Genomic DNA, 22,837 nt, shown 5'->3' on the forward strand with positions numbered 1-22,837 from the left:
TGTATATGTTAGTACATGTGTGTGCATGAACGCACATATGTGCATGCGCCTGTGTAGTGCAAGGAGGCTCTGGAATGAAGAGTTAGGGCTGGCCCATCCTGCTTGTGCGCATGCGCATGTGTAGTCCCAGGAGGCTCGTGAGTGGAGACTTAGGCTGTCCTATCCCGCTTGCTTTCTCATACTCCGCGGTGTAAGCGAGCTGTGTCAGGGAAAGCCCAAGATCACAGTGGGTGAGCTCACGCACACAGTGGCCCTCAAAAGCTGTGCTTTGCCTTAACCTTCTCTGACACAGCTGGAGCTAGGGGTAGAGTTGACCTGGATCTACACCCATGGGATAGTTGTCAGCTCTTGGTGCTAGTGATGTGTTTTGGGAGCAGTGTTGTTGGGGCACGGAACTGACAGCCAAGAAAGAATTCTTGAGACATCTTTGGTGCAAAAAACGTGGTTTTATTAAAGCAAGGGGACAAGCCCTATGGGCAGAAAGAGCTATTGTCTCCGGATTGTGAGGAACAACTGATTTATATACTTTGGGGTTGAGGGAAGTAAAGACAATGGGAAGTTCCAAAAGGATTTTCAGATGCTGAGGAACACTCGCCAGGATCCTGGAGGCCAGTCTATCATCAAGCTAGTTTTTCCCTCTAGCAAGGCATTTACATCAAGACAGCTGGGAGCTTCTTTGAGGAAGGTTCCACTCTGCCTGCTTCCAGTATTTGTCCATGGGCTGCAGGTCACAAGGACATTTTGTTTTATTTACATTTCCTTCTGCCTTTGTTTTCCACATCATACCCCCCTGAATAATTTTGACCCTTAAATCTTTAAGGTTGTTGAGGGTGAATGGTCTTATCTTTGTTAACTTCTTCTTGATGAAGAGGGGTGCAGAGATGCCCTTACTTCTGGGTCAACATTGGTCATTTGGGGGAATTTATATATATGAGTTACCAAAGGCAGAGGCACCCAATCCAAGATAGACAACATATAAGAACCTCCTTGAGTGGGAAGGATCATCTGTCAGCTGGAGGTTATGACAGTGAAGGAGTTTTGGCACCAGGGAGGGAGTCACCACAAAAGACAACAAAATAAAGTTAGTATTATAATGAGAAAGAGGAGCCCGAGAAAAACAGCCTTTGATAGTTGGTCAAAAATTTCCTCTAGTCCAGGAATTTAACCAATCACTAAGGGAAAGAGAGAAATTATTTAAAGCACCAATTTGAGTATTTGTATCTTCTAGCCATCGTGTTACATTTTTGTGATATCTGGAATATATATACTGCATTCTGGTTTTTTCCCCCTCTTTCTTTTGTAAAAGATTTTATTTATCTATTTGCCAGAAAGAGAGAGAGAGAGCGCGCACAAGCAAGGGGAGTAGCAGACAGAGGGAGAGGGAAAGGGAGAAGCAGGCTCCCTACCGAGTAAGGAGCCTGATTCGGGACTGGATCCCAGAGTCCTGGGATCATGATCTGAACCAAAAGCAGCCACCTAATTGACTGAGCCAATGTGGGCTGTTCCCCACATTCTGGTTTTATGCTATCACTGCTTTCATCTTGTGTAGCAGTTAAAGTCTCTACTGCCATCATATCCTCCTTTGTTTAGCAAGCAATCAGGTAATTCGTAAGAGGCACCTTTTTTTTTTTTTTAATTTTTAAAAAAGATTTTGTTTATTTATTTGACAGAGAGAGATCACAAGTAGGCGGGGGGTGGGGGGGAAGCAGGCTCCTTGCTGAGCAGAGAGCCCGATGCGGGGTTTGATCCCAGGACTCTGGGATCATGACCTGAGCCAAAGGCAGAGGCTTTACCCACTGAGCCACCCAGGTGCCCAAGAGGCACATTTTATAGAAACAAAAGAAAAAATATAGGTTAAGGGCTGGAGCAAAATTACAAACCCCAATGTCTTGAGTCTTAAGTACTTAAGGTCTAATATCTACAAAGAGGTGTTGCTGAAACATTTTCTCCTGTAATAACCCTCATTTTTATCAAAGATAGCCAAATCAAGACTAATTTATTTATAAAACAAGTCCAATTTTAACAAACTTGGCCTCATTACTTTCATAAGCTCAGTAAGAATAGTGAATAGTGAATGATCGTACAGATCTTTTAAAATCAGCTTTGCTAGAACTTTTATAAGGAATCTAGATTGAACTTTCAGTAGCCTCTCTAGACCAGCAGGCAAGCTAAGTGCTTGTCATCAGACATGCCTGAAAATACCTGTAGATTTGAGTGAATTCTTTTTTACGAGGTCCCCAAAGTATCCTGATAGTCCTTTACCTGCCAGGAAGTGACAGTCTTCACTAGGCTTCTGGGAACTCTGTAAGCAAGGTATCAGGCCAACATTTCCAAGGGGCTCTATTGGCTTCATGTTTCACAAAGTCACCCGTACTTCCTTAAAACTGTTTGGTCATATCTGCATATCTCTCAAATAGGATATTCCAGTTAAAGCCTTGGTAAAATAACCAATGTTTCAAAATCAGTGCTGTCCTGTTACAAGGAGAACAGAATTTGTATTGAACTTATGCAAATGATTGCTATGATGCCAAAGAAGGAAGAATACTTCAGGAGATCTTTTTAATTTCAGAGGGTTCAGGTAGAGAGAAAAGCTAAAGGCTTCATTTTGTTCACAGAGAAATACTTTATCATTATTTCTGTCTATCATTGATGTTTTAAGAGAAGGCTGCCTTAATCTGGAAGAGCAGCAAACATTAAAGAACTAGCAACGTTTCAAACAGGAGTCACAAAAACTATAATCATCCTCACTTTAGTTACTTCTGGCAACTCTTACCCATTTTAGTTTTAGGATTTTAATGATATTAAAAACCTGTATTTGTCAAAAGCCCTTTTTATGAATCTCCTGGAAGATGAAACACATTTTACAAGAGAAGATGAACAATAACTGTAAATGACAAAAAGACTAAAATATGGACATGGTTCAAGATCTGAGGCGAGGTTGCAGTATAGTTGGTGAGGAAATCTAGTAATTTCTGTGACACTTAAGTAATCAGAATATTAAATGATGGCCTTATACCAGAACATATTATAACTTTAGGAATTGCCTGACATCTCTAGAAGATTAAAGCATTTACCCGAGCAATACAACCTAAGGCTTATTAAACAGTGCTTCCAGAATAACTCAAATAAACTCATCATAACCAAATAAAAAGGCCTCATGAGTCAAAAAGACTTCATTTACATGTTAAGTCTTAAGAAGTTTGTTAAAAAAAAATAAACCTCAGAAGGTTATAAAGCACATGCCTAAATAGGATTACAGATCATTACAAAACTTAATTATTATTTATTCAATCAAGATGATCATAAGAGAATCCAGAGGCAAATATGTAGGGTTATACAGTTGTTAGCAAAATGTAGCTCCTTTAATATTGAGAAGAAGTTGTAACTAAGTAATCAAAAACCTGATAAAGACAAAACCTAGAAACTGGTTTTCCTGGGCAGACAAAGGAGAAAACAAAAATGTTTATATTTTCTTATCAAGTGCAAACCACAATTCAAGAAAACTTTGTTCTTTTAACTGAGAGATCAGCAGAATTTCAATTATGCCACTGTACTTTTAAAATCCATTCATTTTAACTTCAGGCCTGACCACATATAAAATTCCTTTCCAATGATTTCCTTTCATAAACCTTTTAAAACAACTTTTTCATTTCAGAGTTGTTTCCCTTATTCCCATCAGTCTTAATTACATTTAACAAACTTTTAACTCTTAGAAACCTTAGTCTCCAGTGAAAACTAAGTAGTAACCAAATGTGAACTTCTAAACCAGAATTCTTCAGATGGCAAATTTATGAATCTAGTAAGCACAAAGCAGATTTACCAACACATTCAAACAGTCTTAGTTTCTTTGCAGTAAGTCCAAAGTCAAAACCTACATTCAGCCATCAATGCTTTAGTATTTTATTTCATTTGGAAAAGGCCTAGGTGTCCAATGAATTCAATCCTATATATTACCTAAGCAAAATTTTAAAGTTTCAGGTTATCAAAGGCATTGAAAGCTATCTTAACAATTACCCATGAAAACTTGAAACAGACAAAATTAGCCAGAATTTTAAGTCATCTTTTTTTGTTTTTGTTTTTATTTTAGGGAGAGAGTGCTGGGGGGGGGGGGGTGGAGGGAGAGAGAGAGAGTCTCAAGCAGACTCCTTGCTGAGCATGGAGCCCAACACGGGGCTCGATCCCATGACCCAAACTGAAACCAAGAGTCACATGCTCCGCTGACTGAGCCACCCAGATGCCCCTGGTTTTAACTCTTCTTTTTGCTAACAAATTCCAACAGAGATAACATGAGTTTATGTAACCCTTAGTAAGTGTTGTAGAATAAGAAGTTTCAATTAGTTTAAATACTGAACTATGTTCTACCTGGGTCCACTTAAAAGTAAGTCGATTTGTTCCGCATTGTCAGTTTTTACCCGGGATACTGGTGGGGCAATCTGGAGTGGGCGGTGTTAAGTCTCGGGGTGTGCTTCGCTCTTCAACAGCAAGAGGAGAGGTAGGAGCCAGTGGTGCTGGAACCAGGGATGGTCTAGAAGCCAGTTGTGCAGTCCACACACCCGAGTGGTACAGAAATAGGGGGAGGGGAAGACAAGAGGTGAGGTGCTGCCAGAAGGCAGAGAAAAAAGGTTCCTGGTCTTAAAACTTAGCTCCGACAGATGAACAGATCCCACACTTTTTCCTTTTAAATCTTGCAACTGGATTGTTTCCAGTGGATTAAAAGGCATCCCAAGGGAGAGTCCCTGGGGGCTGAAGAGAAAAGGTCTGTTATCCAGAACACCTCTGCGCCCAATCCCCCCACCTCCCTTGTGTTGTCCCAGGTGCAGGATTATCAATGATTCCTGGTGTCAAAGTGACCCCAGGCATCCCTGGAACAAAATCCCTATGATCATTGCCTGCCATAAAGGCCCTGTAGGAGGAAGGCCTGCCCTCCTCCCCGCTTCCCCATTCACATTCTAGACTATAGTGAGTGCCTGAGGCCAGGAAGAATCCTCCGTTTCTAACCCATAGAAAACAGGAGAGAAGTTTAACAAAAGGCAATTACCCAAATTTGTAATTTTAGTTAGCAGAGGACATTGACAGAAACAGTAAAGATAGAAATCCATCATGGCCTAAGCGACCTTCCAATACATATAGTATTTAAAGCCAGCTTCCCTAGGAAGTGGTCCCCAGTTGGGTTTTAATTCCATTGGGTACTGGTTTTTGGCTGGCTCCCAGTGGAGATCCCACAGCCAGAAGTGGCTAGATCAGAGATGTGGAAGGGATCACATTAGACCAAGGAGGAGGAAACTTCACATGGGAGTCTGAAGATCAGCAGCCGTCCTGGTGACTTAGGTGGCTGATCCGTGTCTAAGACAGAGAACTTTGTATAAGGACAGGAGTAAAGAGAGGGCATCAGGTGTCTGGATCTTATTACCATTCTGCCCAGGGTACTAACTTCCAGCCAAAAGGCAGGCTTTCTCCTCCCCAGAGAGTAGTTCTGGGCTAGGGGATTGCAGCCTGAGCAATCAGCAGGAGAGTGTTCCAGTAAGACCACACTCCTTGAACAGCGCCAGGAATGAGAGCAGAGGAGAGAGGAGAGGAAGTACTCGCCAAGTCTGCACCGAGGCTCGGAGTCCAGATGTAAAGACTCAAAGCCACGAGGGAGGCTGTCAAATGATGTGTTTTGGGAGCAGTGTTGTTGGGGTCCCGAATTGACGGCTAAAAAAGAATTCTTGAGACATCTTTGGGGTAAAAGGGTGGTTTTATTAAAGGAAGGAGACAGGCCTTACGGGCAGGAAGAGCTGTAGCCTCTGGATTGTGAGGAGCCACTGATGACATGCTTGGGGTTGGGGGAAGACAGTGGGAAGTTCCCGGAAGGATATTCAGATGCGGAGGAAGACTCACCAGGATCCTGGAGGCTATTGTCAAGCTAAGGTATTTTTTCCCTCTAGCAAGGCATTAGCTTCATGACAGCTGGGAGCTTCCTGGAGGAAGGTTACCCTCTGCCTGCCTCCAGCATTTGTCAATGCGCTGTAGGTCATAAGGACATTTCTTTTTATCTACATTTCCTTCTGCCTTTGTTGCCCATACCACTGGCACGCTCTCTGGCATCTCTCTGCATTTCTGGCGTCTTTGTTCCCTTGGGCTTGATCACTGCTTCGTAACAAGAGCTGCTGCTAGTTCAGCCCAGATTTCCATGTCAGAAGTCACCTGCGGGTCAGCCCCTCCTCCAATGTGCCGCTGTGCACACGTGCAGCCCCCAGCCAACAAGCCCCACTCTGTCCACCGCTGACCCTGGCAGACTGCAAGCCAGTGGCCTTCCCTCTCACCAGAGCGGGCACCCACTAGCAACGGGGTCCACCCTCAGAAGGAAAGGAGGCGGCCACTGAGGACCAGGAAACAGGAATCTGGGTGGGGAATCCAGGGTCTTGAGCACTCAGGGATGGTCTACACATGGCAGGGTCCTGACTCTCATAAACACGTGGCCTGGGACCCCTCATTTCAGCCAAGGAGTGTGGTATGGCCCAAGGGAGGACCCACAGTGGGGCTTCTAAAAGAAGACCCCCATTTATGTGGGTCTAAGGGAGAAGCCATGAACTGCTCTGAGGGTTCCTCTTCCCTCTCATCTTCTGTGTCCTGCAGACACTCCCTCCATGTGACATTTAGGGATGTGTAGCATGTCGAAGTATGGGAGACACTAGAAAGCATCTGATGGAGCCCATTAGTTAACATGTGGGAAAGCCAAGTGCTCTGGAAGGGCCAGCCACATTCTGGAATGGCGGATTCCTTTCTGGAATGATACTCGGGAGTGACAAATTAATTACACCCTGAGAGTACACCCTCGGAGGGTGGATTCCATTTGGGAATTACACTGTGTGGAATGGTGGAGAGTGTTCTGGAATTATACGTGGCAATGGTGGACTTCAAAAGGAAGCAGGACTGTGATGGGAACAGACCCGCCTCTCAGAGAGAAGCAGGCAGCACTTTGGAAAGCACCTCCTGCTGCTCTTCATGTCTGAGAATGTCTTGAATCCCTGGGTAACTAGAACAAACACCGTTCTGTCTTAAACCCACATTTGCACTGCTGCCTTGAAGGCATCACCTTGGAAGAGGCTCGAGTGGCAGATTTCGGTTACATATTCATAGTGCTGCTTTAGTAATAATAGTTGGAGCGAGCTTCAAAAAGATGGAAATAAGGTCTTTTTTTTTTTTCCCTGTTCAGAATTTCCTGATAATTTTTAGTTAGTCTGGGTGCTCCATTGCTTCGATGAATATAACTTGGTTCATTCCATGAAAATCAAATAACTATAAGGCTAGCAATGTATTTCTGTCACAGATGATATTTTTGTTTGCGTTTTGAAGTGTTTTTATAAATTGAATTACAAAACTAACCAAATCAGAGATGAATTTTGCTCAGGAAGTTGAAGTCTTTTATGAAATAAAATTACCATGAGAAATTGACCTAATTATTCAGAAGTTTCAAATGCAAAAACCTAATAGAGTTTTGAAAGCCCTCCAAAGAAGAAAGCCCAAGAATACAGCTCCCTTGTGGCAAAGCAACACTTTTTATTTGCTTCTCTCTTAAGAAATACAGCTCTTAGCTCATGAGAGCACAGCTTCTGGATCTATTGTATAAATGCATTATACTAGTTTTCAAGGCTATGGTTCTTTAAAACTAGTTTTTTATTGCATAATACATTTTTTCCTTCATTCTAACCATTGTTGGTTAAATACAAGTGTGATTTTCATATGTAACTGCTTAAATCTTTCATCCACATGTAAGTGGCCTACTATTTTGATGTTTGTTCATGTTGAAGAAGTGCTGGTATGTTTTCATATCATAATAGATAACATCCCAGAAGACCTCCGTGTTGTAACCGTTATCTAAACTTTCTGCTTCATGAGGAGTATTTGAAGAGTGTAGCTTGAGGTCGACTTGCCCTGTTCAAAGACTGGACTTTCTCTTGATATAAGGAAAGCCTCTTTAGTTTCGCTCACTTAGCTGGAAGAGAATTAGAAGTTTTGATTGGCATTCATCCCGGTGAGGACTGCACTCCCGACTCCTTATCTGCGGTTTCTCTGGTCCTTCCAGATCTACCACCCTGCTGTGTCTGGAATCTGTTTCCAGCATGCAGAAGTGGCTCTGCTGGGTGGCTTTCTCCAGCTCTTAACTTCCCCCTCCGCAGAGGCCGTGCTCATCTGCGATCTCCAGCAATGTGCTTACTCTGCAGACACAGCTTTGGTTGGCTCCTGGCTAGAGACCAGCCCTGCCCTTAAGGACACTTCAAACAAACAGGCAAAGAGACAAAAAGCTGTGCTCACAATGCACGCTTGCCCCTGGGGTTTCCTTCCAGCTGAGGGCCATTCATACATGCCTCCCACACATGAGGTTTAGAGCCCCCAATCCTATGACCCCAGCACCCTTCATGTTGCATTCCGCTGCTTTGCAGGAAAAGAATTTCAATTACTCATGCATCATCTTCAGTGGAGAATAAATGCTGTTTATGCTGTAAGAAGGAAGCTGTGCCCCTTCGGATCTGGAATGGCCAGAAAAACCACCAGGGAAGTCTTGACCAAATGGCAAATAAGGTCCACCGCACGTACAACTCTGATAGTTAGTAGTGCTGTTCTAGGAACTGGGCTCCAAGGCCTCCATGAATGGGAGGGAATTGACACCATGTGATCAACTGAAGGAAGTCAAGGTGGATGGGGATGCCGTTTATCAGGACAGGGATTACTGATGCAGCCCAAGTTAAAGAGAAAAATAAGGAGCTCAGTTTTAATGTGTTAAATTTGAGAGACTCACAGGACACCTGGATCCATTTGGCCATTGGGTACACAGATCTGCCCTTCTGAAGGAGAGGGCTGGGCTGGAGAATTAGATGGGCAGCCACCAGCATCTATGCGGCAGTGACTGGCTAGGATGGGAACACCCAAGGGGAGAGAGTAGGGGAAGCTGAGAAGAGGTTGGGCAGAATCCCCAAGAACACCAACTCTAAGAGGAAGTACAGTTCTACCTCCATGACTCATTATTTCTGCCCCCGTCCCATTGAAGATTTTGTATCAACACACTCTAGACTTTAGTTTCTTCCTCCGTAAAGTGGGAATGATTTCTCCTTCCTGTATCCCATATTGTCATGAGGATCACTTGATTTCTGGTGAAACATGGTGGGTGGAACAAGCATACTTACTCCTGGTCCTTCCAGAATTCCACTGAAATGCTTGTAAATTGGGGCAAAGGGCACTTTGCCAGCAGGACAAAGGGAAAGAGGTAGAAGATGGCAGTGATGACATTTGGGAAACTGAAATGCACATAGGCAAGTGGCAATGCATTTAGAAATCAAAGTATGGGGTGTGCCTGGGTGGCTCAATAGGTTAAGTGTTCAACTCAACTCATGATCTCAGGGTCATGAGATCGAGCCCTACTTCAGGTTCTGCACTCAGTGTGGAGCCTGCTTGAGATTCTCTCTCTCTCTCTCTCTCTCTCATTCTGGCCCTTCCCCCCAGCTTGTGCTCTCATGCTCTCTCTCTCTCTCTTTCAAAAACAGAAAGAATGATGATTGCTAGGCCAGCAGCGAGGGGAAGGTGATCAGAAGCTGGCTACTGTTTGAGGGGAGCCTTAAAGTTTACAAGGGTTTTCTCCTGCATCTCTGACTCTTTCTCTTTCCTCGGATCTCTCTTTCATTTTAAAGAAGTAACTGTTCAAGGGAGAAAGATATGGGTACCTTGTGTGAATTCATTGTGTGAATGAATAAACCACAGTGTATCCATTCTCTTACTGAGTTAGGATGTTAGGATGTTTCTGGTAAAAACAAAGAAATGTACAGATAAAATAAAGGTATGTAAACCTCCACAGAGATAAGACACAGTAACCCCTAAGGGCTGTTACCCCTGGAAGAGAAGGAGGAGGAGGAAAGGAATGGAGAATGGAGATGCAGCTGTGTTTTATTCCCTGCCCCCACGTTTATTTATTCACTTGGGGCTTTATCGAGATAGAAATTACATATGGCACTGTTATATGTGTAAGTTTAAGGTCTACAATGTGGTAATTCAATATATGCATTTGATGTACATGTTGAGAAATGATCAAGACAATAAGGGGAGATGATACATTTATCATCTCAGGAAGAACTTGTAGGATTTACTCTCTTAGCACCTTTCAAGTATGGTAAACTATAGTCACCATGCTTAGATCTCTAGAACGGATTCATCTTAGAACTGAAATTTTGTATCCTTAGGCTACCTTTACCCATCCTCCTCCCCACACTACCCCACCCACCTGTGGCAACTTCCAACGCTCTGTTTCTGTGAGTTTGACTTTTTTTAGATTCTACATATAAATGAACGAATACAGTATTTGCTTTTCTCTGAATCAACACTTAGTATAATGCCCTTCAGGTTTATCCATTTTGTCACAAGTGGCAAGATGTCCTTCTTTTTTTTTTAAATTGAATATTTTTCCATTGTTTGGTGGCGTGTGCGTGTGTATGCGCACATGCACGTGTGTGTGTGTATGTATACATCATAATATATTTATCCATCCATCCATCAACAGACATTAGCTGTTTCCATGTCTTGGCTATTGTAAATAATGCTGAAATGAACACAGGGGTGCAGATAACTCTTTGAGATCCTGTTTTCATTTCCTTCAGACACCCAGTCTTGGTAGTTTGAGGGACGCTATATAGTTTTCCAGAGTGTCTGTGCCAAGCTACATCCCCACCAAGAGTGCACCAGAAAAGTCCCTTTTCTCCCCATTCTCACCAACACATGTTATCTCTTGTCTTTTTGATAATAGCCACTCTCACAGGTGTGAGCTTATACATTTTTGTGGCTTTGACTTGCATTTTCCTATTGTTTAGTGATGTTGAGCAATTTCTCATGTGTCTGTTGGCTTCTGATTTGTCCATCTTAGGAAAAACGTCTTTCTTTGGAAAATTTCAGGTTCTTTGCCCATTTTTTAATTGTATTATTTGTTTTTTTGCTATTGAATTGTATGCGTTCCTTATATATTTTAGATATTATCCCCTTATCAAATATATAGGGTACAAGTATTTCTATGAACTAAAACGTTAAGTTATTTTGAGGAAGGAAAAACAAAATCTTCCCATCAGTATGCAATTACATGTATAAGTGAGTGTATGTAAAAGGGCCATGCTCAGAGCACCTGGCTTTCCCACCAGCTCTGGTTTAGAATCTTCATGAAGATGTGAAGCCCAGGACTATGGTTATGGGCCTGTCCCTCTTCTCTTAGACATTGTGAGACCTGGCTCTGGCCATCCCCCAGTCTATGTCCTGTGAGGCCCGGTGGCAATGCCCCTCCACTTTCCACTGCTGTGAGACCTAAGTTAGAATCAGCTGCCCTAGAGAATGCAGGACCTAGAGAGCAAAAACTTTGGAAAATCCTATTCTGGAATACAGCCAGCCACCAAGGTAGGGAGAAGCAAGAGGGTGCCTGTTCTGTGTTCTTTATAATACCAAGTCACCCCAATAGTACTTCTGTTGCTAATAGTTGACAATGCTGTGGGCATTGTTCATGGCAGCAATTGACATAGCAATAGCCTTCTTCCTGGGCGCCTTCGTTTTACTGTGATGATTGACTTATGATACAGGAATGATATTCTCTGCAGATAAATTACCTTTGGTTGTTAAGAGCTAATAGATCTGCTTCATTAATTGCAAACTATTTTTAGCCTCAGCATTAAATGGAGAGACAGAATGCATCCACGAGACAACAAAGCCTGCCTTAACTCAAGTAACACAAGCTTCATAAAGCAGTACTTTGTGGCTTTCCTTCAGTTCTAAAGGAGCCTGGTCATACCCACACTCATACAGTGTTTGGTCTTTGACTATGAAAATACTCTTCAGAGTAACTTTTTAAAATTATAAGAAATAATATACTAACATTCTGTAACCAAATAAAAGAAAACAAGGGGGAAAAAATCATCCTTCATCCCAGCCACCTTGATATAACAATTGCCTTTTACCCTTGCCTTCAAGTTATTTTTCAAATGAATATTTCCTATATATCCAGTACTAGCGTCATGGCAACTGGGTATACTTTTCATTTAACACTATATCATTATTGTTGCTGCGGAGTGACCCTAGCCTCCCTTTTAAACTAAACTTTCAATTCTGAAATAAATCTAGATTTATTGTTAGTTGTGAAGATAATAGAATTCCTGCCCATCTCTCACCCAGTTTCTCCTCATGCCAACGTGGTCCCTAACCATGGCACGTTGGTCAAGTCTAAAAAATTAAGTAGTGATCGTACTAACTACTAGTAGTACCATATTATCAACTGAACTACGCACTATTTGGATATCACTGGTTTTTTCCACTAATGTCTTTTTCTCTTCCAGATCCAATCCAAGTTACCCAAGGTGTTGAGTCAAATCTCACCATTAATGACTGTATTACAGTCCATCCATATAATATCCCACTATTGACCTAACACCCAGTTTCTAAATATCTAGATTGTTGCTTTTTTTTTTTTTCTTTCCTGTCTCACAAGGGATCACGGGCAAAACCTCTTCCCTTAAGATTCTTTTCCTCACAGCAGACTGTAACCACATTTCCAAGAGCCCGAGGAGAGGGACGTATTGATGGCTCTGGGTACTGTCGCACATTGCCAAATTGCCTTCCAAAATGCCTGTGCTCATTTCCACTGTCACAAGTAATTTTTTGAGAGTAGCACATTCATGTAATCTTATCACATTAGTTACTCTCACTTAAACATTTTGACTAATCTAACAGGTGAAAATGACATCTCAATTTTTAAAAATTGTGCTTATTTGATTAACTACCAATTTGAATATTTTACCACATGTGTTTACCAACTATATTGTCTCTTTTGTGAGTTGTCTCTTCATATTTTATTTATTAGGGTCTGAATGTGTTTTTTATCAATATGTATGAGTTTTATAATAAATATAGCCCTTGGCCTGTCATTTTGCTGCAGTGATTTATCCTTCAATCTGTTGTTTTGATTTTCTTTTGCGATTTTTGAAGAGCATAGCCAAAGTGTTAGGACGCAGAATTCATCACTTTTCTTTTGATTTATTTTCTTTATTTTTTTTAAGGTTAGAAAGGTTTCTCCTCAAGAACAAAAATCTGATTAAAACCCAATTCTCTTCTATAATTTGATTTCCCATCTTTAACCATTTGATTCATCTGGAATATTTTTGGCGTTTGACCCAAATGTCTGACCTGGCCGCCTCTTGCTCAGCAGCTGCAGGTGGCCACGCCTTCTTCACCATCAACCTTAAAGACCACCTTTGTGTTCCCTGAGTCAGTGAAAGGCGTACACCCACCTCCCCTGTGTTGCCCAAGGCCGAATTCTTCGAGTTCTCCTGACTCTCTCCTCTCCTTCACCCTCCACATTCACTCAACTACAACACCCTAGTGGTTCTAGTATGTGGTTCTTCCTCCTGCTTTTTTGGAAAAGAGTATATATTGCTTGGAACACTTTTCCACCCCACTTTCCCTCATCCCTACTCGTCTGGAAGGTGGAGTCAGGGGTGTCCTGGCTTTGTGCCCCCGAAGTACCCCATATTGCTCGTATGTTTTTCCCACCAGTTGCTCTGTCCTGCTAACTTATTTGTGGTCCTCTGTCTCTTACATCATTAATGTAGCCTTACTGACTAACTCTGTGCCTGATGCATTTAGGAGCTCAATACATATTTGTTAGTTATGTGAAAGGCCTAATAGGAGTATATATGTCAGTAAAGTAGAAGTCCTACCCAACTCTGTCCCAGCAAGGCTTGATTAGAATATTTCCCTGCAGAATATGAAAGTAAAGGGGATAGCATATTGGAATTCATGCTTTTTATGGTCTGAAGATGTCAGGATACTGTAGCTTGGCTTGTTCAACGTCCATTTATTCTCCTTCTAGGCATCATAACTGTCATGCAAAGGCTGGAAAAATTAAAACAACATTTTTCAGACTGCCTTGCAGACAGTATTCTGGAGGTAAATTAGGTCTCACCGATGAGATGTATTCTTGGGACAGATGGAAGGCAGGTGTGGGATGAAGGCCATGTCCCGCTGCTCTTTCTCCTGCTAAGCAAGGCTGTCAAAGCATAGAACTCACACTTCCAAGGTTCCCATCACTTTGTGGGTCTAAAGGCAACCCCAGTGTCATGGCAGGATTGAGTATGAAGGCAGAGATTTCTTGGTTTTGAGTCACCACTAAAACTAGTTCCTCTCTCTCTCTTTCTCATCTATTTATTCATCTATCTGTAAAATAGAGTGAATGGTGAGTCATGAATTCCAGTCCATTGGCCTTCTCAGCAATTCCATAACCACATTTCTGCTGAAAATACTTAGAATGTTTTCTGTTTTCTGAACTGAACCTTGGCAGGACAAAAGGACTGGTGTCGCACTTGTTGACTCAAGTAGCCCACCTTGGTCAGTTGTCATTTTTCCCAAAATAAATGGAGAAAGTTCTGTTCCTAGGACTTAGGATGAAGCTGTGCTTACTCATTATTCTATGGTTCTGTGAGGGTCTGATAGATCATTTCCACTCTCTTTCCCCCCACTTCCCAGTCTCCTTTGAGATTTTATTGGCACAAACCTCCTAAATCAGCAAAAAGCTACAAGTAGCGGGTAATTATAAAGCTAGACCTAAAGATAAAAATACACAGAGAAAATGTAAGTGAATGATTAAGATATTTAACTTAGGAAGAGTTCTTTCAAATGTATAAGAAAAAAAAATTAACAACCCAGTTAAAAAATGAACCAAATGCATGAATAGAGGAAGAAAAGTAGCCAAGGAAGATATTAAAATATTCACCTTTTTTCGTATCAGATTACTTGGGTGCCTGGGTGGCTCAGTTTGTTGAGTTGATTTTTGGTTTCAGCTCAGGTCATGAACTTAGGGTCATGAGATGGAGCCCTGTGTCAGACTCGGTGCTCAGTGTGGAGTCTGCTTGAGATTCTCTCCTTCTCCCTTTGTCCCTCCCACTCATGCTCTCTCTCTCTAATAAATAAATAAATCTTTTAAAAAATTAACAAAGACTTTTAAGTAATACTCAGATCTGGTAAAGATATATTACTTCTACTGGACATTCTCATTACCCCTTCATAAGCTGCTAAATTGGTTAATTTTCTAGATATTAGTTTGGTTAGATTTCTGAAAAGTCCTTAAAATATCCATTCTCTAGGATCAATAGTTGTCAACTGGAAGCAGTGTTGTCCCCAGGAGCCATTTAGTAATGTCTGGAGATTATTTTTGGTTTTCATACTATGGCTGGGGGGTGCTATTGGCATCTAGTGCTTTGAGACCAGGGGCGATATTCAACATCCTACAGTGCATAGCAGAGTTCCCACAGAAACCCACATAGCCCAAAAGGTCAACAGTGTTGATATTGAGACATTCTGTCTTAGATACAAGAATTTTGCTTTAAGAATTTTTCCAAATGAGAAAATTAAATGCATCTAAGGATTTATTTATTCAAGCGTTTTTGGAGAACTGTAAGTCAGTAGTTATTGAAACTTTATATGTACATACCTATAATTTTTAAAATTTTAATTCTAGTATAATTAGCATACAGTATATATTAGTTTCAGTTGAACAGTTAAGTAATTAAAAAATTCTATACATTACTCGGTGCTTACCATGGTAATTGTACTCTTAATAACTTTCACCCATCCCCCCCCCCCACCTCTTCTCTGGTAACCACCAGTTTGTTCACTATATATAAGATTCTGCTTTTTTGTTTATCCCTTTTTTCTTTGTTCATTATTTTGTTTCTTAAATTCCACATATGAGTGAAATTATATGGTATTTGTCTTTCTCTGACAGACTTCTCTCACTTAGCATTATATCCTCCTACCCGTGTTGTTGCAATTGGAAAGATTTCGTTGTTTTTATGACTGAGTAATATTTCTGTGTGTGTATGTGTGTGTGTATGTGTATACACTACTGTACTACATCTTCTTATCCATTCACCTGTTGATGGATTCTTGAGTTGCTTCCATAATTTGGCTATTGGAAATAATGCTGCAATAAACATAGGGGTGTATATACCTTTTTGAATTAGTGTCCTCATATTTTTGGGGGTAAATACCCAGCAGTAGAATTACTGGATCATATGATAATTATATTTTTATTATTTTGAGGAATTCCATACTCTTTTCCACAGTGGCTACACTATCAGAATGCATTCCCACCAACAGGGCACAAGAATTTCTTTCTCTCCATATTCTCACCAACACTCTTTGTTTCTTGTGTTTATGATTTTAGCCATTCGGAGTGTGAGATGATATCTCATTGTAGTTTTGATTTGCATTTCCCTGATGATGTGTAATGTTGAGCATCTTTTCATGTGTCTGTTGGCTATCTGGATGTCTTTGGAGAAATGTCTGTTTTGGGCTTCTGCCTGTTTTTAAATTGGATTAGTTGTGTTGTGTAAGTTCTTTATATATTTTGGATACTAACCCTTGATCAGATATGTCATTTGCAATATCTTTTCTCTTTTAGTAGGTTGCCTTTTAGTTTTATTGATTGTTTCCTTTGTTGTGCAGAAGCTTTTTATTCTGATGTAATCCCAATAGTTTATTTTTGCTTTTGTTTCCCTTGCCTCAGGAGACATATCTAGAAAAATGTTGCAATGGCCAATGTCAGAGAAATCACTGACTGTGTTCTTTTCTAGGATTTTTATGGTTTCAGGTTTCAGATTGAAAAAAATATATATGGTTTCAGGTCTTACATTTAGGACCTAAATCCATTTTGAGTTCATTTTTGTATATGATGTAAGAAAGTGGACCAATTTTATTCTTTTGGGTGTAGCTGTCCAGTTTTCCCATCACCTTTTGTTGAAGAGACTGTCTTTTTCCCATTGCCTATTCTTGCCTCCTTTGTTGAAGACTAGTTGACCATATGATTTGTTTGCTTCTGGGCTCTGTATTCTACTCTATTCATCTATGTGTATATAGTATATAGTACCATATCTTGAAATCTGGGATTGTGATACCTCCAGTTTGTTCTTCTTTTTCAAGATTACTTTGCTATTCAGGGTCTTTGTGGTTCCATGCAAATTTTAGGATTATTTGTTCTAGTTCTGTGAAAAATGCTTTGATATTTTGAATTAGATTGCATTAAATCTGTAGATTGAGGGACTCCTGGGTGGCTCAGTCAGTTAAGCATTTGCCTTCAGCTCAGGTCCTGGGATTGAGTCCTTCTTCAGGCTCCTTCCTTGGTGGGGATTCTGCTTCTCCCTCTGTCTGCTGCTCCCCCTGCTTGTGCTCTCTGTAGAGGGATATATGCAGAAAAATAAAATATCTGTAAAAATATTTGTAGATTGCTTTGGGTAGTATGGACATTTTAACAATATTTGTTTTCCCAATCCATGAGCATGGAAGATCTTTCCATTCGTTTGTGTCATCTTCAGTTTTTTTCATCAATGTTTTTTAGTTTTCAGAGTACACTTCTTTTATCCCCTTGGTTAAGTTTATTCCCAGGTATTTCATTATTTCTGGTGTAATCATTAATGGGGTTGTTTTCTTAATCTCTTTCTGCTACTTCATTATTCATGTGGAGAAATGTAATGGATATTTGTATGTTGATTTTGTATCCTGCAACCTTATTGAATTCACTTATCAGTTCTAACAGTTTTTTGGTGGAATCTTTAAGTTTTCCTATATATATAACAGTATCATGTCATCTGTAAACAGTGAAAGTTCTACTTCTTACCAATTTGGATGCCTTTTATTTCTTTTTCTTGTCTGATTGCTGTGGCTAGGACTTCCAGTCCTATGTTGAATAAAAATGGTGACAGTGAACGTTTTTATCATGTTTCTGATCTTAGGAAGAACGCTCTCAGTTTTTCACATTGAATATGATGTTAGCTGTGAGTTTTACATATATGGCCTTTATTATGTTGAGGTGTGTTCCTCTAAACCTAACTTTGTTGAAGGTTTTTATCATTAATGGATGTCATATTGTGTCAGATGCTTTTTCTGCAACTATTGAAATGATCATATGGTTTTAATCCTTTCTCTTGTTGATGTGATATAGTAGGTTGATTGGTTTGTGAAAATCAAACTACCCTTGCATCCCAGGAATAAATCCCTCTTGAGCATGGTGAATGATTTTTTTTTTTTTAATTGTATTATTGGATTTGGTTCACTAATATTTTGTTGAAGGTTTTTTTTTCTATGTTTATCAGAGACATTGGCCTATAGGTTTTTTTTTTTTTTTATAGTGTCTTTATCTGGTTTTGATATCAGGGTAATTCTGGCTTCATAGAATGAATTTGGAAGCTTTCATTCCTCTTTTATTTTTTGGAATAGTTTGAGAAAAACGTGTTATTAACTCTAATTTAACTCTTTGGTAAAATTCCCTTATATTCCCTTATAATCCTTTGTATTTCTGTGTTGTTAGTGGTTATTTCTCTTCTTTCATTTGTGACTTTGTTTATTTGTGTCCTCTCTTTATCTCACTTTCTCACACTCTCTCTTTTTTTCTTTTCTTTTTTTTTCATTCTTTCTTTCTTTCTTTTTTTTTTTTTTTCCTGATGGGTCTGCCTAAAGGTTTATCAGCTTTGTTGATGTTTTCAAAGAACCATCTCCTGGTTTCATTGATCTGTTCTATTGGTTTTGTTTTGTTTTAGTTCTCATTTCATTTATTTCTGTTTTAATCTTTATTATTTCCCTCCTTCTATTGGTTTTGAGTTTTGTTTGTTCTTTTTTAGCGCCTTTGGGTGTGAGGTTAGGTTGTTTATTTGAGATTTTTTCTTGCTTCTTGAGGTAGGCCTGTATTGCTATAAACTTTCCTCTTAGAACAGCTTTTGCTGCAGCTGAAAATTTTTGGACCATTGTATTTTCATTTTCATTTGTCTCCATGTATTTTCTTATTTCCTCTTTGATTTCTTGGCTAACTATTCATTTGTCAGTACCACATTATTTAACCTCCATATATTTGCGGTCTTTCAGATTTTTTTCTTGTGGTTGATTTCTGCTGTCAAACTGTTGTGGTTGGAAAAGATGATGGTATGACTTCAGTCTTTCTGAATTTGTTGAGACTTATTTCATGGCCTAATGTGTAATCCATTCTGGAGATATTCCATGTGCATTGAAAAGAATGTGTACTTCACTGTATTAGTATAGATATATCCATAATTTTTAATTATCCATCATAGAAATACTCAGATATGAACAAAAAGACATATACACAAATATTCTCAGCATTATTTTAACAGTGAAATTTTGGAAACAACCTAAATATCAATCTGTCGTGTAAGTTAATGTACATATGTGCTCTAAGGAGCAGAGTACTTGGCCTTCCCACTGCCCAGTAGTCTTTTCCTAGGATCTGATTCTCCTCTAAGGAGCTTTCAGTACTATGGGTGGGATCAATAGAAGAACTATTCCCAATACTCCCTTCATCCTGTCAGTTCCCAGTTTGGAAACTGGAAAAAAACCTGATATTTCCTCTCTGACCCCTTGGCTGAGTCAAGAGGGAGTCACATTACATAAGTTTGGCCACTCAGATGGGACTTTAGATCTTTTTTGTTTTTTTAAGATTTTATTTATTTATTTGACAGAGAGAGATCACAGTAGACAGAGAGGCAGGCAGAGAGAGAGAGAGAGGGAAGCAGGCTCCCCGCTGAGCAGAGAGCCCGATGCGGGACTCGATCCCAGGACCCTGGGATCACGACCTGAGCCGAAGGCAGGGGCTCAACCCACTGAGCCACCCAGGCACCCGGGACTTTAGATCTTGAACCAAGGTGGAGCCGGAGAATAGTTCAAGACCAAACCCCTGAGTGACACCAGTGACGGCAGTGGTAGGTGTCTGTGGGCGGGGGGGACAGTGGCAGCTGCCTCCTAGACTGGCTGTTCTTACCAAGTGACAGCACTGAGCCTCTACTACTTGGGCCGCCAGAAAGGCCTTGGTTTCTGTTATTAAAAACATGGATGGGAAGCCCCAGCAGCAGTCTAATAAATTGACACCTTAAGATTTTGGTGAATTGCAGACTGTGTAACCTAAGTGATATGCTAGAGCATTCTACACAGTTGTTAAAAAGAAGGATCATTAGCCCATACTGGTAAGTGGGAAATCAAATGGAAGAAATTCATCTACTCAAACTCTTTCATTTACTAGTCTCTGTGTTCTGAACTGGACATACCTATTTCTTGCCCTCATGGAGATTGATTGGTTGATTGATTGATTAATTTAGATTTTACTTATTTATTTGAGAGAGAGAGAGCACATGAGAGAGCACAAGCATGGGGAGGGGCAGAGGGAGAGGGAGAAGCAGACTCTCCACTGAGTAGGGAGCCTGATGCAGGACTGAGGCAGCCAGGTGCCCGTCATGGAACATTATTTAAAATCGCAAAATACTGGAAATAAATTAATTGTCTAACAAGAGTGGAATGAGAAAGAGTGTAAATTGCGGCATATGCAGTACAGTCGTCCCCCACCTGTCTATGGTTTCAACGTCAAGATTTCAATTACCCACCGTCAGCCAGTCTGCACACAGATGATCTGCCTTCTGACACATCATCAGAAGGTCAAGAGCAGTCTAGCACTCCATTACAGTGCCTAAGCCATTTGCCACATTTTACCTCATTGTGTAGGCATTTTGTCACCTCTCATTATCATGAAAGGAGGGGTGAGTATGCTACAGTAAGGTATTTTGAGAGAGACCATAGTCATATAACCTTTACAGCAGTATGTTAGTATAATCGTTCTATTTTATTATTGTAAACTTCTTACACTGCCTAGTTAATAAATTAAAGTATCATAGGTATATATTTATAGGGGAAAAATAGTATATATAGGGTTTGGTACTATCTGTGGTTTCAGGCATCCACTGGGGGTCTTGGAAAGTATCCTGCACAGGTAAGGGGGAATTACTGTATAAAGGAGAACTTACAGCCATTAAAAATAATTAGATTGATAAATATATACTCTCAGTTTGTATATATATATATAGATAGATAGATAGATACACTATATCTGTAAGTATATATCTAACTATATAATATATATAACTATATAAGATTTAAAATTTTGACTATATGTATATATATTTATTCTATATAATGAACACAATAAAGAAAAATAAAAATTTTATATACATAAATATATATGTACATATGTATATGTATATATCTATATCTACATATCTATATTTACATACAGATATCTTACAAAAAGTCACATGTAACCAAAAGGAAGTATTGTATTTAAATGTTGACAGGACTCATTCCTAAATTTTGGCAATCTGCATATGTTATATTTATAAACATAAAATGTATTATTTATAACCATGAAATTATTTACGATAAGGATACAGTAAAAGATTTGAAGTTTGCTACTGTAAAACATTTGAAGTTTTCTAACTCCATTTCACACTTAACCATATTTTTGAGATGTTCTGTAATATGAATAAATGAACTATGTAAAGAGACATAGTTACATAAAATACTTATAAAACATATTTATGTTACAAAGTAAAAAGAAAAAAGAAATTCATCTTCCTTTGATACATTCCATGCCCCTAGAGACAAGTCGGAAGTGCTTGGTTTCCCTTTGTTGGCCTCTGGGTGCTAGAAGTTATAGAAAGAACTGAGGATCATACGATTGCCAGGCTGGGAAGGAACAGCAGAGTTCTGGTGAAGTCAGCTGAATTAGGTGTGGCATGCCAGAGAGGTGTCTGATTTCTGTCCTGCGGTATCATCTTTCCATCAATAGACAGAACCTCTGACAGTCTCTTTTGCTTTGGGGCAGGCAAAGTGGAGCCTCCTCTGGATATCATGCTGTTCGCCTTGAACTGCACAGCTCTCAGCATCCAGTGGAGAATGCCCAGGCATCCCAGGAGCCCCATCACCGGCTATACTGTGAGTACTGGGGCCCAGTGATCTCAGACATGGGTGTCATCCTGGTAACTATACGCCCTTCCCACCCTTGCTCCTCCTATAGAGGGCCTGCTGACACCAACCCTCCCCAATTAATCACTGCCCCGGTTTCCTTACATGAAACCAGAGCAAATGTTTCCCTTTTAAGGGTATTTGTAAGTGCCTGAAAGTCTGTTAGGATCTATGGAGTCCTTACTCTGTTCAGGGAGGGGGAAAATGTAAACTAAGTAGAAGATGTGGTTCCTGCTATCCAAGTGCCCACGGTCAAGTTCGGAGGCTAAAGCAGAAACATGGGAATAAAGTAAAGGCATGGACAGGCAAAGTGGGGGAGGGGACAGAGAGTGCATTCCTACCTATCAGAGGAGAGGTTCACCAATGTGTTTTGTTTGAACAAGTTTTTAAAAATGAGTGAACTCTTAGCAGTTAGGAGATTTCAAATAAGTATTTGAGTTCTGAAAGCTCTGGGAATATCCAGAGAGTGGGCCACACCAGGCCCGCATTCCTAAGGGGGAACCGAGTCCACTGGAGCTGTGTCGCTCTCGGCCCGCAAGAACGACCCGCAGACGAGGTGAGTGGCAAACTTCTTTTATTACTAATGCTAATGTACTAATGCTAATGGCGGCCGCGCCGCACCAAGCATATACAGCAGTATATATTCACGTGCATACGCCCCCCCTTCCTGCCCAATCAGAATGCCGTGCATGCAGTGCCCTCGAGCGCTCTTATGTAACCGAGCAGGATTCTTTTGTTCTCTAGCAGTGATCATGCATATATCTCTTGGCTCCTAGTGCTGTTCACGCGCTGATCACGAGCGCGCCCACATTCTCCTCAACCAATCATCCTCATTTCCTCAATCCACGGGCACATCCATCTACGTGACTCCTTGCATCTGCTGGATGGCTCTCCACAGAGCTGGGCTGCCCACTTTAGATGGGACAGAACCCCCATAACACCCAGATCTGCAACTCCCTACTGCCTCCTTGTCACCAACAATGGG

The 22,837-nt window shown here is 40.5% G+C and overlaps 1 protein-coding gene across 2 annotated transcripts in view; it reads left to right on the top strand.

Annotated features, from left to right (window-relative positions):
• EGFLAM (EGF like, fibronectin type III and laminin G domains) overlaps positions 1 to 22,837 on the top strand; it is a 185,575-nt gene that overhangs the window by 46,262 nt on the left and 116,476 nt on the right. For both annotated transcript variants that reach the window (XM_059173831.1, XM_059173830.1), the window contains exon 2: positions 21,713 to 21,822. In XM_059173831.1, the coding sequence (XP_059029814.1) occupies positions 21,739 to 21,822 (84 nt within the window). In that variant the 5' untranslated portion in view covers positions 21,713 to 21,738. The remainder of the gene's footprint in view (positions 1 to 21,712; positions 21,823 to 22,837) is intronic.

Source organism: Mustela lutreola, chromosome 5, assembly GCF_030435805.1.
Source record: "Mustela lutreola isolate mMusLut2 chromosome 5, mMusLut2.pri, whole genome shotgun sequence".
Classification (NCBI taxonomy): Eukaryota; Metazoa; Chordata; class Mammalia; order Carnivora; family Mustelidae; genus Mustela; species Mustela lutreola.